The sequence below is a fragment of the Triturus cristatus genome, chromosome 7, assembly GCF_964204655.1.
Source record: "Triturus cristatus chromosome 7, aTriCri1.1, whole genome shotgun sequence".
Lineage (NCBI taxonomy): Eukaryota > Metazoa > Chordata > Amphibia > Caudata > Salamandridae > Triturus > Triturus cristatus.
Window position 1 is genome coordinate 359,631,036 of NC_140590.1, and position 21,294 is coordinate 359,652,329.

General features: G+C 42.6%; 1 protein-coding gene across 1 annotated transcript in view; it reads right to left on the reverse strand.

Annotated features, from left to right (window-relative positions):
• Positions 1 to 393: 393 nt before the first annotated feature.
• DBP (D-box binding PAR bZIP transcription factor) overlaps positions 394 to 21,294 on the reverse strand; it is a 112,782-nt gene continuing 91,881 nt past the window's right edge. The window contains exons 3-4 of the mRNA XM_085616526.1: positions 19,776 to 19,996; positions 394 to 8,488 (exon numbers count right to left, since the gene is read on the reverse strand). Of these exons, the coding sequence (XP_085472652.1) occupies positions 8,273 to 8,488; positions 19,776 to 19,996 (437 nt within the window). The 3' untranslated portion in view covers positions 394 to 8,272. The remainder of the gene's footprint in view (positions 8,489 to 19,775; positions 19,997 to 21,294) is intronic.

Here is a 21,294-nt window from a genome sequence, read left to right on the forward strand (position 1 = left end):
TCTCATCTGCTATCACTACCTTCCTGAAGAAGATACCTTATTAGTCGTCTCTCAAGGCCTCCAACATGTGGCCTGTCAGGAGCTACAAAACCTGCACCTGCTGCAGTCACGCCAGTCCATGAACATACTCACACACACATTAATGGGAATGTTGGCCTTACAATTGCAATTATGACTGCTTTGAGGAGGCCTGGTCTTCCCTGAGATCATCGAAGCATGCCAACAAGATAATTTAGTAGACAATCATAGCTACCACACAGCACTGAGAAGAATCCTTACAGGCTTCTGGTCTCAGACATGGGAAAGAGAAATCACAATCACGTTTGACATGAGGAGATCCCAGGAGATACATACATAAAAAAGAATGCTTCACAAAATAATCACCATCCACCATTTTGTTTGTTGTTGAAATATTTTTTTTTAATTTTTGACATTTTTTTGTGTTGTTTTTTGAAAGAATACATTATTTATTTCTCATTAAACCTTACTAAAACGCATAGGCTTTAATTCCTGCAGTGCACATCTTCGCCTCCAATACACTTATTCTAGGCTTTTATTTATTGCAAAATGTACAAAAATGCAAACAACAAGTATTTTTTTCTTCTTTTTAAGTTATCAAGGACTCTTAAATGCCACGGGAGAGCAGTCAAAAAGTAGGCAAAATGTTGAACTTTTTTTTTTAAGCAGTGATAAGAAAAAGCATCTTTTTTTCATGACCTTGTGGGATTTTCACCCCCTAAGTAATCTTTGTCTTTTTTACACCTTTTTTCATTAATGCCCCAAAATTCTCGTTTTGCCCTGTTTATTTACATGACTCATGGCACCAAACCAACTCCTACGTTTTGTTGCATTCGAGTAGTACAGATCAACATTTGTAATGAGAAAATGTGATCTATACCGCACACAATAGTTATGGGGCAGCTTGATATCTCAGTATAAGCTCCCTCTTCAATTCAAATCTGGTTACTATTTCTGAGGCTGTTTTCTCTCTGGCAGTTTCTGCTTTCTTTACTTTCATCATCCCTCTGTAGTTTCACAACAGTTTTTGCTTTAGCCAGCACATTGCCTCAATCCATGCACTTGAGTCCTGGCCATTCCATGAGTTTTCACTGTTTATTTATAATGTTGCAGCCAGCAAGGTCAACCACTAAATGTATATGATTTTTTGACCCGTGCCCTGCAAAAACCTCTGACGGGAGAGCATCTCCCTGCACAGAGATCTTTAACACCCTATATCTGGAGATTGTCATTGCAAAAGGATATCCAATACCATATTATTTGCCCCTAGGGGGATAGTGTTAGATGGCTGAACCAACCAATCAAACATTGAGGTGGATTTATATGGCACGGCTAATCACCTACGAGGGTATCCAGGCACTTGAGGGTCATGATGGTTCAGGTGACTCAGAAGAACATCCAGGACTTGAGTGCTCTCTGGAATTCCAGTAGAGAGATGCCACACATTCAATAACAATGTCACGCCTGCTGTGTGTGTTAATCCATTCTCTTGGTCTGTGCAGTGCAGGATATGAGCCTAGCACTGCTGTCTCAAGAATGACATTCATTCGCGCATTCATTCCAAAACTGCTTCAATTTAGGAAGATTAGGTCCAAGGAAGCCATATCTATTAGGCTTTTTAGTCTTTTCATAACCTGGAAGGCTTTGTCACTACAATTTGGGGCCTAATGTGAAATCTCACTTCTGGCTCAGTATAGCTAACTTAGATTAACCATATTTTCCTTGCACCCGCCATACACAGATTCAACCCCAAAAATTCAACCCGCCTTCTCCCCAAAAAGTATACTGAAAAAAAGATGCTTTTTGTTACTTTGACCTTCAAAGTCCATTTCATCACCTCCAACTGTTGTTCTATCAGACCCACAATGACAATTCGATATATAGCATACCCTGCAGTTTACCTTATTGCTCTGTGTAAAGGAAACATCTCTCTCACAAGGTTGTGAAAATAAATATATATTTATATCTATTCATATATATTTTCCGCTCTTTTCTTAAATATATTTTGTTTGTGCTAAAAATAACCACATTTTGGCAACTTTAGAAAACGTGCTTTTGTTGGGGAGGGGTTTACATGCGTCTGGGTACCCCTAGTCCCTCGGTACAGGTTGAGCATGAAGTTTCACATCTCTCTTCGCATAAGCCCGCGTCAGTCTTCCACGTGTAATTCTGGTTCTCAGCAGCACAATGGGACGACGTATTCCAGAATAAACCAGTTTGACTATACCACTACTTAACGCTGCTGTGGGCCAACACTGCCCCACCCCATAGTTCTGGATACAAAAGGAGATATAAAAGTGTCCGCGCTAAAAATTGTACGTGACAGACTGGCCTCGATTATGAGTACTTCATTATTACATTGTCATCTATCACATCTGAGGAATAACAATACCATGGTGTGGTTATGTATCGGATAAAACAAATCATGGCAATTACAAGTTATGCCCTCCAAAACTTGGGACAACATGTGGAATTAGGTGCTTAAAACAACCAACATTTGCATATCTTGTGATTTACTAGGTTTTTTTCACCAGTTAAATTCCAAAAGGTTTCTGCTGCTGAAATTTATCGAATGAAAAATCTGCCTGTCAAGTTTCTCCGATAAATTCACAGCTCTGGCCAAACCCTGGCTTGCCTAGGTATTGTGAATTTAGGAAGGCACTCATTATGGAGACCACTGTGTTTCTGTTTAAAAAGTTCTCAGAAACCGTGTGAGTGCGCATGTGTACTTGTGTTTGAAACTTCAAGAGAGTGGATGATTGAGAGCACTGTGTCCTAGATCCCTCCACAGCACCGTAAGCTTCCTAGCACCCAACAGTGAGTGTGGAGTACAGGCTCTACGTTCATCTAATGATTGGACTCTCCCTAGAGGCTGCCATTAAAGGTGTTCAAAGACGGCCTACATTGATCAGAGTTTACATGGAGTCGACTTACTACGAAGCAAAGGTTACACCCGGAAGCCATGTTTCCAGCTCTATGCTGTCATTTGACACCCTTAAGCATTCTGGGAGTTGTAGTCTCGGTTCATGTCAATGAAACCAACTGGGCCCAAGTGCCACAATACAGTGGCTTGTAAAGAGGAAGCCTAAGGCTAGAAACATGGTGTACCTGGTGACAGGAGCCACTGTGTCGCTGTACCAAGAAAGAAACTGAATACTCATTTGTCTGACCCCCAATAACGAAAGCAGGAGAGGGCAATTAATTCCTAGGACTCTGTGCTGGTTTAAACCAGTGGCAAAGAGATCAGTTATGCAATTTTCTCTCTGCTAGATAATTAAACCTTTCATTACAAAATCTGAAAAGTTGGTGCTCCGAAATTACTCCATGTCAGGTGTAGTAGTTAATCAATGTTTTCTCTTTGCATTCTGGTACTTGTAGTTTGTTTGTCTCCCTTTCTTAATGCAGCAATATTATCAGGGGAATGCAGTCAAAAAGATTAACTACGTGTGCTTGACAACTGATAACTCAAAATTTCAGTGTTATTCGCAGAGAGTGAACCACAATATAGTTTATAAACTTCTAAAGCATGGGAGCATTCTTTAAGGGAAAACACACCTCTCAAGTTACTTTGGACCACTCCCAAGGTCACCCAGAATACGAAGCTGCAATTGGCACCCCATTTGCTCCTCAGGCAATACTTTTGGCTAACTATCCTTCCACTTGTTATGCGTGAAGAAGCTAGGTCGAACCAGAATGTAGTAAAGACAAGATACAAAATGTTGTGGTGGAAACCCAGGCAGATAAAGTGCAGTATTCTTTGGGTGATAGTAAGCAAAAGACTCAGTGGAGATAAGCAGTCCCATGTGGGTGACCTTTAACCCGGAAGGTGTAATGTACGTCAACGCCTGCTCATCTAAACACATCCTTGACCACTTTACTCTGAGGCTTTTTATTCTATGTGTCTGTACACAGGCCATTAAGAAAGCTGTTGGAATCTAGATTGAAGGCGCAGCCTCCCCAAGATGATGCTTTTGCTTAACCTGAGCTGTGTAGTAGCAACTCTTATGAAAATACTTCTCTATCCCAGACTATCAAAAACATTGTTGCCAAAAAATAGGTAGACTTTTCTTCCATATATAAATATACAATTTTATAAGGTTCCTAAAGGTATGGTTACCCTACTAGACCAGGATATGATATAACGAGCGCCGCCAAGGCAGCCCCATCAGCCCTCATACATACGCTAAGCACGGTGAGCCATCCCTATCCACTCATTGTCATGCCATTTTTGTTGTGCCTCCTTTTCCTCGTGGAAAATGGTATAATAAAGTAAGTAACGTTTGTTTTTATCAGTGTCACTACTAAACTGCACACTTTTTTCACCACAGTGCTGTTTGTGAGGTTCAGAAGAAGCCAATCTTGGCTAGATGAGCCACACCCGAACTGACTGATAGCAACAGTCTAGAGCTTCTGAATGGGCAGTAGGGTGGTCGCATGTAAACAAACTGTTAATAGAAATCATAGCACAAATGTCTCAGGCTGGAAAATTATTTCAAACATTAACAACTCAACATCCAGAAAGACTGTTTGGAGAGTGTTTCCTATCCAGATTGAAGTGGGCCAGAACCTACCAAGTTTTTTCTCATTTTGGCATGCTTAGCTGAAGTGTGGTGGCATTTTACCAAATCCCATCCCGGGACTGGTCAGTAATTGTTGGTTGATTTTAAGACTAATGCCCTCTCATCCCTCCTCCAGGCATCCATTTGTTATTTGCTAAGGTATTGCTACCACTCTGGTGGACATAGGTATTACATATAACCCAAGACTAAGGTAGGGTGATTTCATTTTTTTCAGAAGGGCTGTCACCACTTGAGTAAGAATTGGGACAAAATGGTCTCATCGCGACAAAATATTTGCAGAACCCTAATAGAAAACACAAATAAAAAAGGTGACCAGCCTCTTTGTTGTCTGTCGCTCTGTCCTTACTAATGCTCTAGCAGCACAGAGGATCTAAAGAGGCGTACAGTGAAGTTGGCTATATTGTCATCTGTGTTTTTTGCATGCGCCCATAGGGCCATATTGTTGGCACTACCTAACAAGTGTATTACATGTTCATGGAGGATAAATAGGTCTATGGCAGATAAGGGGATATCTGTAATTGTTCTCCTACTAATGACTGTTTTCAGAGAACAACACATAAATGTCTCTAGGGTCCTGTTGCTAAAACACTGACAATGCTTGCCCCACATGTGGGCACACTGGATCAATTGGGATATAGTATTACTTGAAGAGGGTAGTCTTTCTTAAGGAGCGCCATCGCAAATAACCACTGGAGATAAAGCTGTGTCTCTTATTTTCACATTAGAATACACAGTGGGCTTACAAGGGCCCAGCAACTCTGCAAAGTCTCTTTAGTAGAGGACTGAGCCAAGAGGTATTCCGTTAAGAGCGCTGGGCGTGCCTGAACCGCACCCAAGGCTTGGAAACAACATTTACTGGGGACCGATCCAGCAAGCTAAGTTCAGATGAGGACAGTTCAACCCTCCACCCACACCTTAGGTGAATGCATCTCATACACGCCAACTCCTCGTTGCCAAGTCTGGGTTGCAAAGCAGGAGATCCTGTCCATCATCGGAGCCCTCACTCCCACATACCTGCCACTGTCGCTCATCTCCAGGGACAGGCACTTTATTGTTAACATGCTTCATTAGGGCCCTTGATACTAGGGACCTATGTTTTCCATTCAGACTAGTTCCAATAGCGATCACTGTTAATTATGGCGGTTGCGCTCACCCTAATGAGAGATGCCAAAATGAAATGGAAGACGTACTTTTTCTAATTGAGTACTTAACGCACTGCATTTCAGTATCCCTGTGGGCTTTCAGGATTGGAAATGGATGAACCAATCAGGCCAGGTAATATCTTCTATTTTCAGATATTTACTTCTGGTATCTCTGATAAAGGAAAGTAGATTGAATTTGGATTTTCGGTAACCTGTATGTGCTCACCACCTTTTCTTCCTTATCTGGGGATGCTACCACCTCAGTGCTATTGAGTACAGGAGAGACATCTCTTTAATGGGATGCCAATAAATTAAGGGGTGGGTTTCTGGCTGCTGCCCCAGGTAGGGATATTGTCAGGCTTGGTGGTCCTGTTTTCTTTTTTATTGTTATCTCTACGTAACTTTTAGCTGATGTCAATTCATGGCCTATCATTGTGCCAGGGAAAGGTCTACCAAACCGGGGCAACTCTTTTCCAGATCCCTTTGTGGGTGAAGGCCGAGAGTGGAAGACGTGCCATACGCACTGCCAGCTAAGTTGGAAAACTGGGGGTGGCAGATAACGTGGGAAAAATTAACCTACAAATTTGGTATTAAAAAATGGAAACAAATAAATGTTGTCCCGTTCAGCACCCTTTGAGACAAATTCACAATTTTGCTTTCACCATCTTTAAAGCCCTCGTTGCTATGCCTTGCTTTCGAGGACTGGTTAAAATTGCCTTGCAATGAAAATACATGTCAGCATTAGTCTCTATCATATCCTTGGTCTGTAGGGTATGTATCTATCCTCGCCACATACTTTTCAATGTTTTGGGAACAGATAAAATTGGGCCTCATCTGATTTCTGCCACTAGCAAAAAATGCCCCACCCAATCCGCCCTCACTGGAAAGCAGGAGGCAAGGAATGGTGACTGTGCTTGGAGGGCAGGATCAAGGATTACCACAAACAATGCTGTTTGGTGCCATCTTGTCTTGGCACTCACACTGGTCTCTGTTACGTAGATTTTCCTGAGCATCCATTGTGCCATTACCTTCTTCACAACCCACAATTTAGCGCCACCCATACCACAGCCACTACGTATGAACAGGAACCAAAATTAGACAACAGGGTGGAATATTATTCATGCTGCTTCCCTGTGGTTTGTCACAAATTTCTCGGCTGAGGTCAGTCTGTTAAATTGCCAACAGGTTTTTTCGCCCATGCTACAAACTTTTCAAAGAGGAACCCTGTCCATGTCACTTGGGATTATATTACACACCCTCTAATTAGTCCTGGGATTTTTCAGACCCTTAGTGTGAGGATGTGCAGCCTCGGTGCTTGGTTGATGAATACTGAGTGAGGCCTTAGATGGGATTTATGTGCTCCGTGACTCGGTGTCTGCGAGGCAGAACACAGAGCCATTTGGGCTTTCGCATGTGTGTGAGTGTGAGGATAGGTGTGTGAAAGCTCATGTACATTTCCAAAATATATTGACATGCCATAAGTGGCAAGTGCATTTAAAAAAGCATCTCTCCCTCTGTCATTAAATTCGCACCAACTTGACAAATCTAGGGCAGACCCCAGAGATTGTGACAGTTATTTTCTCACTCGCGCACAGAATATAAAAAGCACTGCACAAATGCAAGAGACCAGGAGGGATAAAGCTAATCCTCCCTTGAGCACCTGTTATCCCTGAAGATTAAGGAATCATCTAGCCGCTACGCTCCTTGGAGTCTGAAAGCACAGAGGTTCAGCTCTTGCTTAATTTGCAGGAGCCTGCCAAAAACATAGGCATCATCTAAGTCAAATAGACATGTCCCATCTTTTTGAGGGAGCTTCCCTGCCAGCTGATGGACAGGCCTCTCCCAAGATCAAAAACAGAATTTGCCTCTCGGTAGATGGGCTGGAATCTTCAGGAAAACAAACATTGCATCTCATCAGTTGGCAGGAGGTTTCCACAGAGATGATTTGCTCGCTCACAGATTTCCTATGCATTTAGAAAACTAGGCAATGGGAATATTGAGGGTGGGAGGATGGTAATGTGCCCAAGACGTTATTGTACTCTGACTTACTCGACGTGCATGTTGGCAATCGTCATTTCTGTGCTTATTGACGAAAAAGTGCTTACCCTCCCTCCCCGTCCAAAATGTTGCCACCGCTGCGGCTTCAAGTCTGTTTAACTGGAATGCAACTCAGTGTCCACCAGCACACACATACACCAAGCAGCGCCTTCGGTCACAGTCCTCACAGAAGGCAGTGTGAAGCCCATGGCCAAATCCTGGCTCTGCAGGAGTCCATCTGAGACTAAAATCCACTGTGCTCCTGTGGTTTTCGACTGCCATTTTATGATGCTTGCTGTGCCGATGCACTCCTGGGATTATCCACGCCTCGTCGCCATTCAACCGCATCCTTGGAGAAGAGGTGGGAGAAAGGGGAGATCTCTATTGTGTTTATTCGTGCACACCCACGTAGGGGGGGAGCCAGGAGGGAAGATACAAAAAAGAGAAAGGTCGTATCCTTGTTTTTCTTTGCTCGGTTCCAAGCGTGTCCAAAGTTTACAAGGTTCCATGCTGAGATTCGTACTTGGAAAGGATGTTTCGATAGCGCGAGAGTTCTTGGCGGATGTTGGCCACTTCCTGCCTCAGCACGGCGTTCTCCTTCTCGAGGAAGGCGGCCCGCACCGTGATCTGGTTCTCCTTCAGGCGGCGGGCATCGCGGGAGCGCTTGGCGGCCTCATTGTTTTTGTACCGCCGGTTCCAGTATTTCTCATCCTGGGGAAAGAAAGATATGTTAGAAAGTAAAAGGACATCTACTGATCATGAGGGCTGTCATATAGGTTCAAAATTCACCCACAAGTTATGCACTCATTTCAAACATTTTCGAGTCTACTATATTTGAGGCAACTGGAACAAGCATTTGCAATGCAATCGGTCTCGCCTTTGGGACCTTATATGTATTTAGCTATGCAGCACATTAGCCTGGGTAATGAAACATCTACTGTTCTTTAACATGGAGGGAAAGTAGGCGCCAAACTCCGTGACATGCCAGGTATGGGAACACATGGAGAGAAATATTGCCTTTCAGTGGGAGATGGTGTACTCCAAAGCTCTGCCTTTAATATAAAATAAGGGCCTTTATTGGTCATAGCACTGAAAATACAAGATTTAAAAAAAATATTATTTACGGGTGCTCGTGGAAGACAATTTCTATGGACTGTATTCTAGAGAATGCTAAAGTGATTCTGGTATTTTACTGACCTCTGGTGGTCGTTTTCTATCAAGAAAGTTAAATAGAGGCAGTTATCAGAAAAATAAAAAAAATAAAGTCCCTCAGTAGAAAGCAATTCTGGTATTTTACCGACCTCTGCTGGTCGTTTTCTATCAAGACAGTTAAATAGAGGCAGTTGAACAGAAAAAAAGTCCCTAAGCGTAAGCAGACAAGTCCTAGGGCTGATCTCCAGAGCCCACAAAGTACATACACATATAAGTATATAATAAGTATATACTAAAGTATATACAAGAGGTCTCGAATGCTCGACCTAAAAATCAGTCAACTAAGATGCTGAATGAACTACCCTCAAGACACAAGCTGAAGAATAGGACACATTTTCTGCAACATTTACTCATCACTTTGCTCATTCCCATTCTTTTGTTTTTCATTCCTTCGTCAAATACTTCCCTCCGGCTCTGTTCTTTAATTGTTTGTTTTTCATACAGTAGACATAAGATTGGAGATTTGTGTGTTTGAAGCTTTTTAATAAGTAACTTTTTTTTTTAGTCCTTCTCCAAATCTTACATAATCCTTTCCCTTCTGATCAGTTGTTTGTTTCCCCTTAATATGGCACTCTAAAATTTGCGGAATGTGTGCGTTTGCAAATTTAATTTGGTGAGTTTTCTTTGTAGGTTAAGCCCTTTTTATTCAATGGGCAAAATTGTTTTAACGATATAACAAAATTAAATGTTAATAATTAAATTAATAATCATCGTGTTTATTAGACTCTCACTTATTTTAGCAGAGAAACACAAAAAACCCTTTCACTGGCCAAATGCAGAATACCTTTCAAAATGTTTCCACCTTACTCTCTTGACAAGATGTTTCTAACAAATGGAATGTTGTCTTGAAGAAAATGTTATTTAGCTTCAGTAACTATCTTTCTGATGGGTACTTCACCTACCTGCAGATTCCACATTTTTAAATATCCCCAGGCACTAGACTGGATTCTGAAACTTTTGTTATAGATATCCTCTGCCAGTAGGCGGCACTGTCCCATCTCAGTGCCGGAAGAGATACAGATGTGACGTCACAGAAGCCATAAAATGCACCAATGTCATTTCCTTATCCATTTTTTCCTGAGCCCTTAGAGGCAGAGTGTTGGATAGCATCAGATCAACAGTGGATGTGCAGTGCCATAAACTAACTTGGAACCTTATTAATACCAGTGGTTTGAAACCATACTTCAGAACAGGGAGCTGAGTGGGATCAGTGAGGAATATGCTTGTAGTTTTTACACCAGAAAGCTCATGCATATGTCTACCTGCAGTTTCCTCACCTCCTGAATAGATGCCATAGAAGTCACTCTCCCAGGTGTTGGGTCTGAAAGCATGGTCAAAATGCTGTAGTATGGAATGACCAAAATGGCCACAGGTTATCACTTCTGAGACCAAGCAATAGTATGTTTCAAAAGTGTGAAGGGAGCCCCATGTCCCTATCCGACATATCTCTGCTCTGGGGACAAATGCTGAAGTTGAAGTCTTCACTCTAGTGGAATGAGTGCAGATTCCCTCCGATGGTTCTTCTTGGCATAACAGATTTTAAACCACAGGACAATCTATCGTGATAATGTACTTTTCTGGACCGGACAGCCCTTTTTGCTGCCTACATAATAACTGGCAAGATGGGATGGAGGGACAAGGTAGAAAGAGTAATGGATTGCCGGATGTGGAAAGGGGTCATCCCGTTGGGTAGGAATGTCACTTTAATTCTCAAGACCAATTTGTCTGGCTACAAGCAGGTGAATTGGCTCATGCACCTTACCAAAGTGATGGCCACATGAAAGACAGTTTCAAAAAGTAAACAACCTCAACTAGCAACTTTGTAGGAGTTCAAACGAGGCCCCATTAAAAAGGGGCAAAACTAGTTTAACATCCCATTAGGCATCACAAAGGGTGTAGGGAGGAACAGATTCTTGAGCACCTGTAAAGATCTGAGGACAATTTGAAACTTACACAAGGAAAGCAGACTAGGAAGATAAATAAATGCTGAAAAGTATGCAATGCAGCCTTTGCCAGTGCCCACAGTACAACCTTACCGGGCTAGAGAGAGGGCAAGAAAAAACATCAAATGGATGCCCTGAGTAGGTCCACATCTTCTTCTGTACGCCATGCTACAAGGCAATTCCACTGTCTTGGCAAGACATAATTTGTGGAGGGGTGCCGAGCTTTCAGTATGATGTCAACGACCTCTGTCAGCAAATAAAAGGAGGTTAGGTGCCCCCGCACAATCTCCACGCATGAAGGTGAAGGCTCTGGTGGTGGGGGGTGAAGCACCTGCCTTTCCAAAAGGGATTGGTGTCTGCTCAAAGAGGTAGACAGAGCAGGGAACATAAGGAGGTCTGTATAGCACACCCTTCTTGGCCAGTCTGGGGTGATCAGAACACCTTGGACCTGGTCCTGGCAAAGCTTGAGGAATTAAGGGTATGGGGGAAATGCATAGAAAAGCAAAAAATCCCCATCGACTGAAGCACTTTCACCCCAGCGATCTGCAAGGGAACACTGAGGGCAAAGAAATATGCTCATTCTCACAAGTAGCAAAGAAGTTCACCTAAGTAGCACACTATGGGGCCAAGATGTTTGGGGCCAAGATGTTTGGAACCACCTCCAGGTGTAGACACCACTCGTGATCTGCAAGATGATGCTAACTCACGCCGTCTACTCTGGTGGTTAGAGAGCCCTGTAAATGGTTGGCAACCAGCCAGATTTCATGCACCAGCGCTTAGGCACAGAGTCTCAGAGCTTTCCCGACAGTGGCTGCATGCCACCCTGCTTGTTAACATAGCACATCATGGTCAGATTCTCTGTAAAGGTCTGGACAGATCACCTGCGAAAGGAGGGAAGGGAATCTTTTAGGGCCAGATGAATTGCTCACAACTTGATAATTTTGATGTGCAGGAACCTGCTCCTCTTGATGTCTAGTTCCAACAGGTGCGCACCCCACCCAAGGTGGATGTGTCAGTCAATACCCTGGCCACTGCTGGTGAAGGTCCCGGTGCAAGGTTCTCCTCTACCCACCACCAGTTTAAGACCTTTGCAGCATGTGGGATGAGAGATTCCCCCTTCTGCAACCACTGCCGATGGAGGCACTGCTGGAGCGGGTAGTTCAAAATGTTGTATACCCCCCATTCTGCATGTTTATATTAATCTGAATAATTAACTAATAGTAATCCTATTAATGTGTTTGCAGTGAAATACTTATCAATTATAATAACAGAAGAATTACACGTGGGAATTGCACTTTGCATGGCTAAACTAATCGTAAACTAACTTGTGTATGCATACTAATAGTAGAAAATTAGAATATTGCATGATACATGTTGCTTTTGTGATGTAATTGTGATTTGTGCTTTATCAAGTGAGTATAAAACGCTTTGAGTGTTGCTTTCTGCTAGATAATTACTCACACATATGGGTATTAGCGAGGGATTAACATTTTATTAGCCATTTCTATGTTTTAATTACGTTTTTGTGTTTCCTTTGCTTAAGTTGCCCATTTCGGCCAAGTAAAGATGGCTGAACGAGACGTTGAACGTGACTGCCTCTGACAACACGAGGTTCTGGGTGAAATGCGCAGGCGTCGCCGCCAGCTGCAGTGGCCTGGACCTGACCCCGGGAGAAGATGTACCCTTCAAGGTTTCTCCGGGAACTTCGCCAGCAACAACACAATGGACAATTTAAAAACCGGAACCAGCAGGTGCGATGACTTCACTATATCGACTTCATGAGAACTTTACCCCTCGACCCCAAGACGACCAATCAGGACTTTCTAAAACCCCAATCTTGATACTTTTTGACATTATTTTCATTATAAAAGTAGGTAGGGAATTGAACAAAAAAAAAACTCGCTCTTCTTTGACGAACTCGATTTCCTGATGTTATGCTGACGGAGAGGACGGTGACACTGCTGGACAGCTGTTATCCTGAATCTTTGAGAGCCTGAATTGCGGCGTAACTTTGCTGAATAAAGATTTTTCCTCGACCTGACTGACTTAGAGGACGACTTTTAGCCAGATTAGGTAAATATGATGTTCTGCAATGCTGGTGATGATTTCTAACGATATTGCAATATTTCTTAGATAAAGAATATTTGATTAATTGACAAATGTGTTGTGTCGATTATTTAAAGAAAGAGAATTTAGTTTAGTATGTCAAGTGTAGATAAATGATTGTGTCACTAAACCTATAAAAACAACTAAATGATTCATTGCCTTATGAGGGGAATATCTTAGGATTGGAGTCAACGTATTTAGAGTAAGGTAAAGGTATTCCTTAAATGTCAGCGTTTGGAAGCTTATTCCTCTAGGGAAGCAGATCAAGTGTGAATATTGGTGTCATGGGCCCCACCAATGAATGTATTTGAGTGAATTTGCTGTTGAGGTATTTGGTCTGTGACGAAGGGGGAATTTGATGTTCCATGCTGCAACAGCACCACTGGAGAGCCCTCATGTGCTAGCAGGTGTGTGTGACAGGTAGAATGCAGAAAGCTACCAGACCCAGAAGATGAAAAACCACCAAGACTGAAACTTGAGCCCTCTACAGGAACATTGGAATCATATCCCCAATGTCCAGGGCCCTCTAAGGAGGAGAGAAGGCTCTTAAAGGTGTGCTAAGACTGCCCCTATGAACAGGAGATGCTGTAAGAGGTATAGATGATACTTGGGCAGGTTGATGGAAAAGCTGAATTCGAACAGCAGGCATGCTGTTGCCATTAGATAGTACAACACCAGCTGTGGTGAGATGGCCATGAACGGCCAAACCTTGAGGTATGGGAATACTGCCATCCCCAACGGTGCAGATGTGCTGCAACCAACCCACACACTGACAAGTCAGACCAGCCCTTCTGGCAGTGTGGGTCTGTCCAACCCTGCCTCGTGCTGCAGGATCTATAGGTGATCCTCTGACTGAAGGCAATAGGGGGTATGATCTGGGGATGCGCCTGTTGAATGAAAGGGCACACCCCATTTCAATGATTTGCAGGTGCTAGAACTGCAGAAAGGAAGACACTCTCCCTCCAACTGGGCAGATATCAAACAGTAGCTCTTCCTACCTTAAATCTCACCAAGGCTGAGTCAGCTTTATTGCAGAACAGCTGCCCCCCTTTGAAAGGCATCTGTATGAGCATCACCTGCACATCACTAGAAAAAACAGTAGACTGCAGACATGCTTCTCTCCTCAGGGCTACGGAAGAGCCCATGGCCCTGGCCAGAGTCCACTCTATCCAGGCCTGCCCTTATAATTTGATGAGGGATGGCCAGAGGTGTCCTGGCCCTCACTCACCACTTCAGCAAAGTGGTGCTTTAAGTGGGCTGGTGTTTGGCCTCACCATGTCCCACAAGGCGGGGATATACCTGGTAAGCAGATATGTGACTTTCATGGACCTCAGGGCTAAAGTGGAGTAACGTCCAGAACTTCCCGGCTTTAAAAAACCAGGTTCGAGTGTCGTTTCAACATCCAGTGATTCTGAGCAAATCACCTAATCTCCCCATCATTAATAAAACAAAATGTAAAGCACTGTAATACCTTCTAGTTGAGTTCGCACTATATAAAACCGCAAAAGTGTCAGCTGAGAACATCTTCTTACTTACCTATTCTAATTCTTTTAATTCTTATAGAAGTTATAGGATAAGCTACAGGGTTCTGTTTTGTGCAGGACGAGGGGTGCACCACCAAGCTTTCTGGTGCGGGATGGTTAAAGAAAAAGGTGTAACACTCAGAGGCCGGCTAAATCACCTGGCAATCAACTGGTTTTTGACTGGGGCAGAGGTTGGTTTATTCCAAGCTGGCCTAATATGGTAGAGTAGAGCTTCACTAAATGTGAGTAGCAGTTCTGTTGCAGCCAAAGCTGGTTGTAGTACCTAAAAAGCATACTGGACCTGGCCTTCACTGTTGCTAGTGGCAGTTGTCTTCCTGACCCTAGTATGAAAAGAGCTGGCCCTACAGGGCACTCATTCCATCCCGGGGGGATGTGTCCAGCCGACTGGAATTCTGTAAAGAGAGGTAGTCCGAAGAAACAGGAGGTAGTACATTGGCTGCTTCACATCTATTGTCCTTGAAATACGGGAATATCTCAAACATTTGGATGTCACGTACGTTGGAACCAAACATATCCTCTGCAGTTTGGTTGTAGCTTGCCTCTTTAGCTAGCATTTGAGTCTCCCTCCTAGATCGCATTGGGATGCATTTCATTTTCAACAGCTGTTTCTGTGGAGGATACGACACTGGTGGCGGTGCCGGAGATGGCGTTGTCCAAACATGTGATTTACGGGCATCAGAGACTGGGCCACTGGCAAGCTGTTCATAACCAGAATTACTGCAACCAGCATCAGAGATGTGCCATGAATGAGTCTTGTGGGGTCGAATAGGCCCAAGGGTGAATCCACCGGCAGCAATCCAAACAGAACCCAAAATGGTCCCATGGGGCATGGAGACACCCCAGGGGAGACTGCCGAGTTCCTGAAAAATGGCACGAAGGAACTGTTCCAGGAGACAGGAACCCCCAGCAAACCTGCATGTGTACCACTGCTGAGAATGGCAAATGGGTTGGTACTCACCCTTCGGCTGGAGGGGGAGCAAGTGGCTGGCCCTGAATGGACACCTTGTCAGGTGCCAGAATTTGTGGCACTGCTGCAAGAGGCTCCTTGGGCAGACGGATATTTACAAGCTCTGGCTCAGTGGAAGATTCTGCTGGAGGCAGAGATCACAGAGATGGCATACTAAGCAACATCACGAACAGTTGTTTTCCCTAGTCCTTTGCTTCCTCTGTTTCTCCCAGGAAGACACAGAGACTGGAGAGGAATGTGATTTTAAGTCTGATCGCAACCGGCATCGGGCTTGACACTTGCCACTCATGTGATTCATGAAGAGTTTGGTCATCTGCTCTTTAATGGCTTTGATGTGCATGACTCAAAAGGTTGCATGACTATGAATCACCACAGGCAGACCTGCTGGGCATCAGATATGGACATTGGTCCATTTCCGGAGCTACAAGGATTGAACCCTGATTTCTTAGGAGGAGACATCCCTAAACATTGCACAATTTACTGAAGAAAAATATTTAAAAATGTGAAAAATCATTGAGACCGGCTCAATATCTGCATCAAAGAGCATGGGAAAAAAAGTAACTTTGATGCACCAGGATGGCCTTATTAGGCTCTAGTGACATCACACCTACGCCGTTTCCGGTGCCAAGATGGAGTCAGGACCACCAAAAGCAGAGGAGAGCTATGACAAATGTTTCTGGCTCCAGTCTGCCACTGCATTACTTCAGAAGATGAGGAATCTGCAGGTAGAAGCATCTGTCAAAATTAGCAGGTTTTCTTTCGAGTGCGGTAAACAGGATTATTAAATTTAGAAAATAAGCCTTAAAAAAAAACAATAATTTGTGTAGGAATTTGAAAAAGTTCCCATTGTTTTTTTAAAAAGCATATGATTTAAAATATCAGTATGAAGTAAGATTGAAACACAAGCTCATTTTCATCACCATCATGAAAATAGTTTGATTTAAATCTGATTATTGTACAGTTTCTCTACTACAGATCTGTGTAGTAATCAACTTCATGACAGTTTATCCTCGACTTCGTGGGAGTTAAACAGACAGAATTAAAAAATGTCTGCTTTTTTGTGTCTTCTTACACACTGCTGTGAGCTGTCAGTCAGATGATAATTGTGGTACCTGTTGGGTGGGCTGTGCGCATCACCTAAGAAAGAGGTTTTTAGCCTTTTGACTTATGTGGACCCCACTGATTGATTTCTGGAATCTGGGACCCCATGCAGTCATTATTGGAAGCTGGGGACACCCTGCCTAAAACGTTTTTATGACCTGAACTTTACAAAAATAAAAAAGCATGCACCAAACAAATGCTCAAATAGTGAAATATTTTGTTTAATTCACGATGAAATTTGGAAAAAGTATTCACAATTTAAATGTTGCTTTTTATTTGTGTATATACTGTTATACTTTCAATATATTCATTCTATTAATTGTATTCCATTTGCGGAACCACTAAGTAGGCCCTTGCAGACCACAGGTTAAGAAACACTGTCCTAAGGAACGTAGAAAGAACTGAAGTCATGAAGGAAGAAATCAAACTGAATGAGAGAGGTATTATTTGAACAAGTTATTGGGGTTTAAAGAAAATGACTGTACTCTAACATTACTACTTGGCCATGCAAACGCCACTTCACAGGAGGGGTGCCACGGAAACTACCACGCCCCTCTGTGGTTTGAATGAGTACAACAGCACATTGCTTGCAGTAATATCTCATCCAATTGTCAGGTGCAGGCTTCAGTCGCAATTTGTGTGCTAACTGCAGAGTCTGACATTGCATAGATCTAGCCAGCAAGTAAGATAGATACTCATTGTTGTATCATTGCTCTCCTGAGAGGTCCTTTACTCCTTTCACTTTTGCTTTTATGTGATCGCCAGTGTATGCAGAATTCCCTTTTCTATGGCAAAACGACACATCGTTGTATGTTTAGGTAATTACAGAGCAAGAGGGCACTGTTCATTTCTGTGGTACAAGACTGTGTACGTGAAAGGGAACGTCAAACATTGTGGATTAAACTGTTATATTTTGCATGCTTATAATTCTTAGCCACATGGAGATTTTGTCAAAATTTTCATTTAACTGTCCAGGCCGGGATTCAAACCCAGATGCTCCATCGCCTCCCATCACTTTAATCTGATGCCTGGCATAATGAATGTGAAACTTAAACAAGCACGTTTGACCTTCCTTTTACTTCCTGGAACTTGAAAGCAGAACAGTAGCACACAATGGCGTCTGCTTCGGTTCTCCCTTACTATCTCTTTACAAACCGCAAACGTGGGTTGACCAGATAGTCTATAGGGACGCTGCACTGCCAGGTCTGATGTTCAGCCTTAATCTATGCATACAAAAAATCCGTTTCATGACAAATCTACTAACCTGCATAGTCACCTTCAAAAAAGGACCTCAAGCTCCTTCCATTTGACAGACCCCTGGGTTACTCACCCTCGACCATATCTAAGCACTCTATGCAGGAGACAAACTACCTTCATTGTGTGTCCCCACCATCTTTATCAATGCTTGAACCATGTACATCCCTGTCCAACAGCTGCTTTTGTCCTGGTCGAAGCTACCGATGCAATATGTCTGAACATAGTTATTGTATCTGTATCGTGCTACTGTTGGAAAGTGCTCTGATGAATTCAGACCATGTCTGCACTATATAAAATTGCAAAAACAAACAGTACAAGCAGAGATAAGCATCTCCACACGAGTATACTTTTAATTTTTTTTTCTATTCTCAAAATAGTCCCAAAAGTGGAGCACCATGTACAAATGCACATATGTTTTCTTTTTTGTCTAAGGGGAAAAACATTTTTCACAGTGAAGAAAGTGATTTCCCTATATCCCCATCTGGTTAGGAGTAATTTGTTTCCCTTGTTATCTTGGAAGGGATTACTATGGGTGTACTTGGCTAAAGTAAATCTTTGACTATTTCCAGGTTGAAAACAGGTCAGAGAAGAGCAGAAAGACCCACAAACATATGTTTGTGGGCATTCCCAAGCTTCCAAGGCAAGCCACGCCTTGGCACATCCACTATCCAACCCTTGAGTCGTATATAAGGTATTGGGACAAAATATTGGAAACACAAAAGTGATCGAGAACATGAATATTGTGTAGGTCATTTTCTACGGGTATGTTAAGTTTTACTGTATGTAACTCCACATATATTTACCTTGACGATATATATATCTTTAAGGTATGTATAGATGGAGTTAATAATAGTAAATGTATACTTACCTGTTTGCACTTACCTACTCAATATTTTTGACATGATATGTCCACACGATATTTGTGTTTCTGATTTGCTGTCACTGATCCGGATATACTACAACGAATATTTCCACACTCATGGAGTTGAAATCTGCACTAGTAAATACATCTCTATATCAGCCAGGAATCCGTTTGTAGATTCGTAGCAGGCATAAGAATGTAGCTTTGGTTGTAAACTTACATTCATGGCCAAAATTACTTTGTGAACGGATCCTATGCGACTCATTTGTAGAGGAATTCCAATGCCCTCTGTGGGGAAGGGGGAAATAATAGTGGGAACATGTGACGCCAAATGCCAGAGCACTTTCTAGTCTCAGAATGAGCCTTTTGGACAAAAACATAGGATTGGGGGAAATTAGAATGATCCTCTGTTTATCTGCCTGCCTTTTCAATTGATTACAGTACAATGCATTCGTCGAGTTGAAGTGCATCAAAGCTACAGGTCCTAGAAAAGCTTTGTCTGCCTACAGAAAAGCTATGAGTATAACATTGGAATGCTAGAGGCATGGGACTTCCATCATTAAAGGAGCTCCCTCCTAACATGCCTTTGTCTGCCTACTATCCCTCCACTATCCTTCTCAATCCAAATAACTGACTAACATATCCATCACTCAATTTACTTTCATATTTCACTATATTAATTCACCACAAATCCTTTATGGGTTCCGGAGTAGCGTGCTACTCGCCAAAAAAGAATTAAATACCCCATCAGGGGTAGCAAGCTATATATAAATGAAAACCTTTTTCCCTCTTCTATCCTTTCACTAACCTTTTCAATCCAAATAACTGACTAACATATCCACCACTGAAATTACTTTCATATTTCACTATACTAATTCACCACTAATCCATTACTGGCTCCGGAGTAGCGTGCTACTCGTCGAAAAAGCACTTCAATGCCTCATCAGGGGTAGTAAGCGCTATATAAATGCAATTACAAAACAATACAATATAATAGGTCCCTCACCTTCTGCTCATCTGGCACCTGGATCTTCCTGGCTTTCTTCATGATGGGCTGAGGTTTTAGATCTTCTTCTGAAAACCTATGCTTCCTGGGGTCAAATGTCTCGTGCCCCGGCACGCTTGAAAGAGCCAAGTCTGTTGGGTCGGGGTCAAAGTTCATCATCACTTCCACATCCGTGTCGACACAGGGACTAGGGCTTCCTCTAGATGCAGGTGTCACTTGATCTTTAAGGAAACAAAGAAACAAAAAAAACAATTCTTTAGTAAAAAATTAGATCGTACAGTTAAGTACTTTTATGCACACACACAGGTTACAGTGCACATATGTGTTGTGGTCCTAACAAAACAAGCTTATAGATGTGCCCTATTTAAAGCTCCATGTTTCATGACTGGGTTGTGGTGGAAAAAAGCAAAAGGACTCCTGTGCTGGGCATGCCACAAATCTCAATCAGGTTGCAGTCTGCTAAAAAACTGAAAGATGGCCAAGATCTAAAAAACACTCTCGTAGATCCAGGTAAATTCTCCACGGACAGGGTTTCCCCCAGCCAAAGATGGACTGGAGGATACACAACCAGTACGATGCTTATAGGAGACATACATTTTTCCTAAGAATAAAATATTTTGTTCTTTAGTACTTTTGTTGGGTTTTGAAAAAACATTTCTTTTATATTTTTCATAATTGTTTACATGTTTAAGTTTTGATGTTAAGTGATAGTTTATCTAGCTACTAAATAGGAAATACCATCAAAGGATGACAGATTGCACAATCGAGTGAGTCATTAGACTACAGAAAGTGCAGTGCAAAAGGTTGCATTTTCTTTAACTTTCTACCAATATTTGTATTAGCCTACTTTTACTCCATGCAGTACTACAATGACCAATGTGCACTGTGATGCAATCCTCTGTGGGACATCGCTCTTGAGACCTTTGTTTTGGAGCAGACACTACAGCACAGTGCAGGACACTACAGCACAGTGCAGGACACTACAGCACAGTGCAGTACTGGGAACCAAAACCGGCCCTGACAAAGTGCTCGGCCGGCCCCCACGGGGGCCTGCCGAGCACTTTTCCAGGGCCTGTTTTCGGCCGATTTTGTTACAGGGCTGATTTTGCAGCTACGCTGCAAAAACGGCCTATATCTATAAGCCTATATCTATAAGCCTATATCTTCTTTATGTACTTTTATTCTGTAAAATGTTATGCCCGGTCCCATTTGTCGACCCTTATCCCTGTAATACAACTGTATGGGATTGTCAATAAAACATTTTTTTTTTATTAAAGCGATACGCCTGCATTCCAACAAGGCACACAGAGCTGCTGAGCCATGCTAGTAGCAGCAATATGCTATCGAAATGCGATGACAGAATCAACATCGATAGCTGTGAGCCTTTCAAACGAATTCACACACCTGCATGGACTCAGATTATGAGGGACGTTGATGGAGTGCTATCAAACCCTAGTTGCTCCTTCAGCTACACTGACACCCGAAAAGAAATTTGAAAACATCACATTCACAAAAGAAT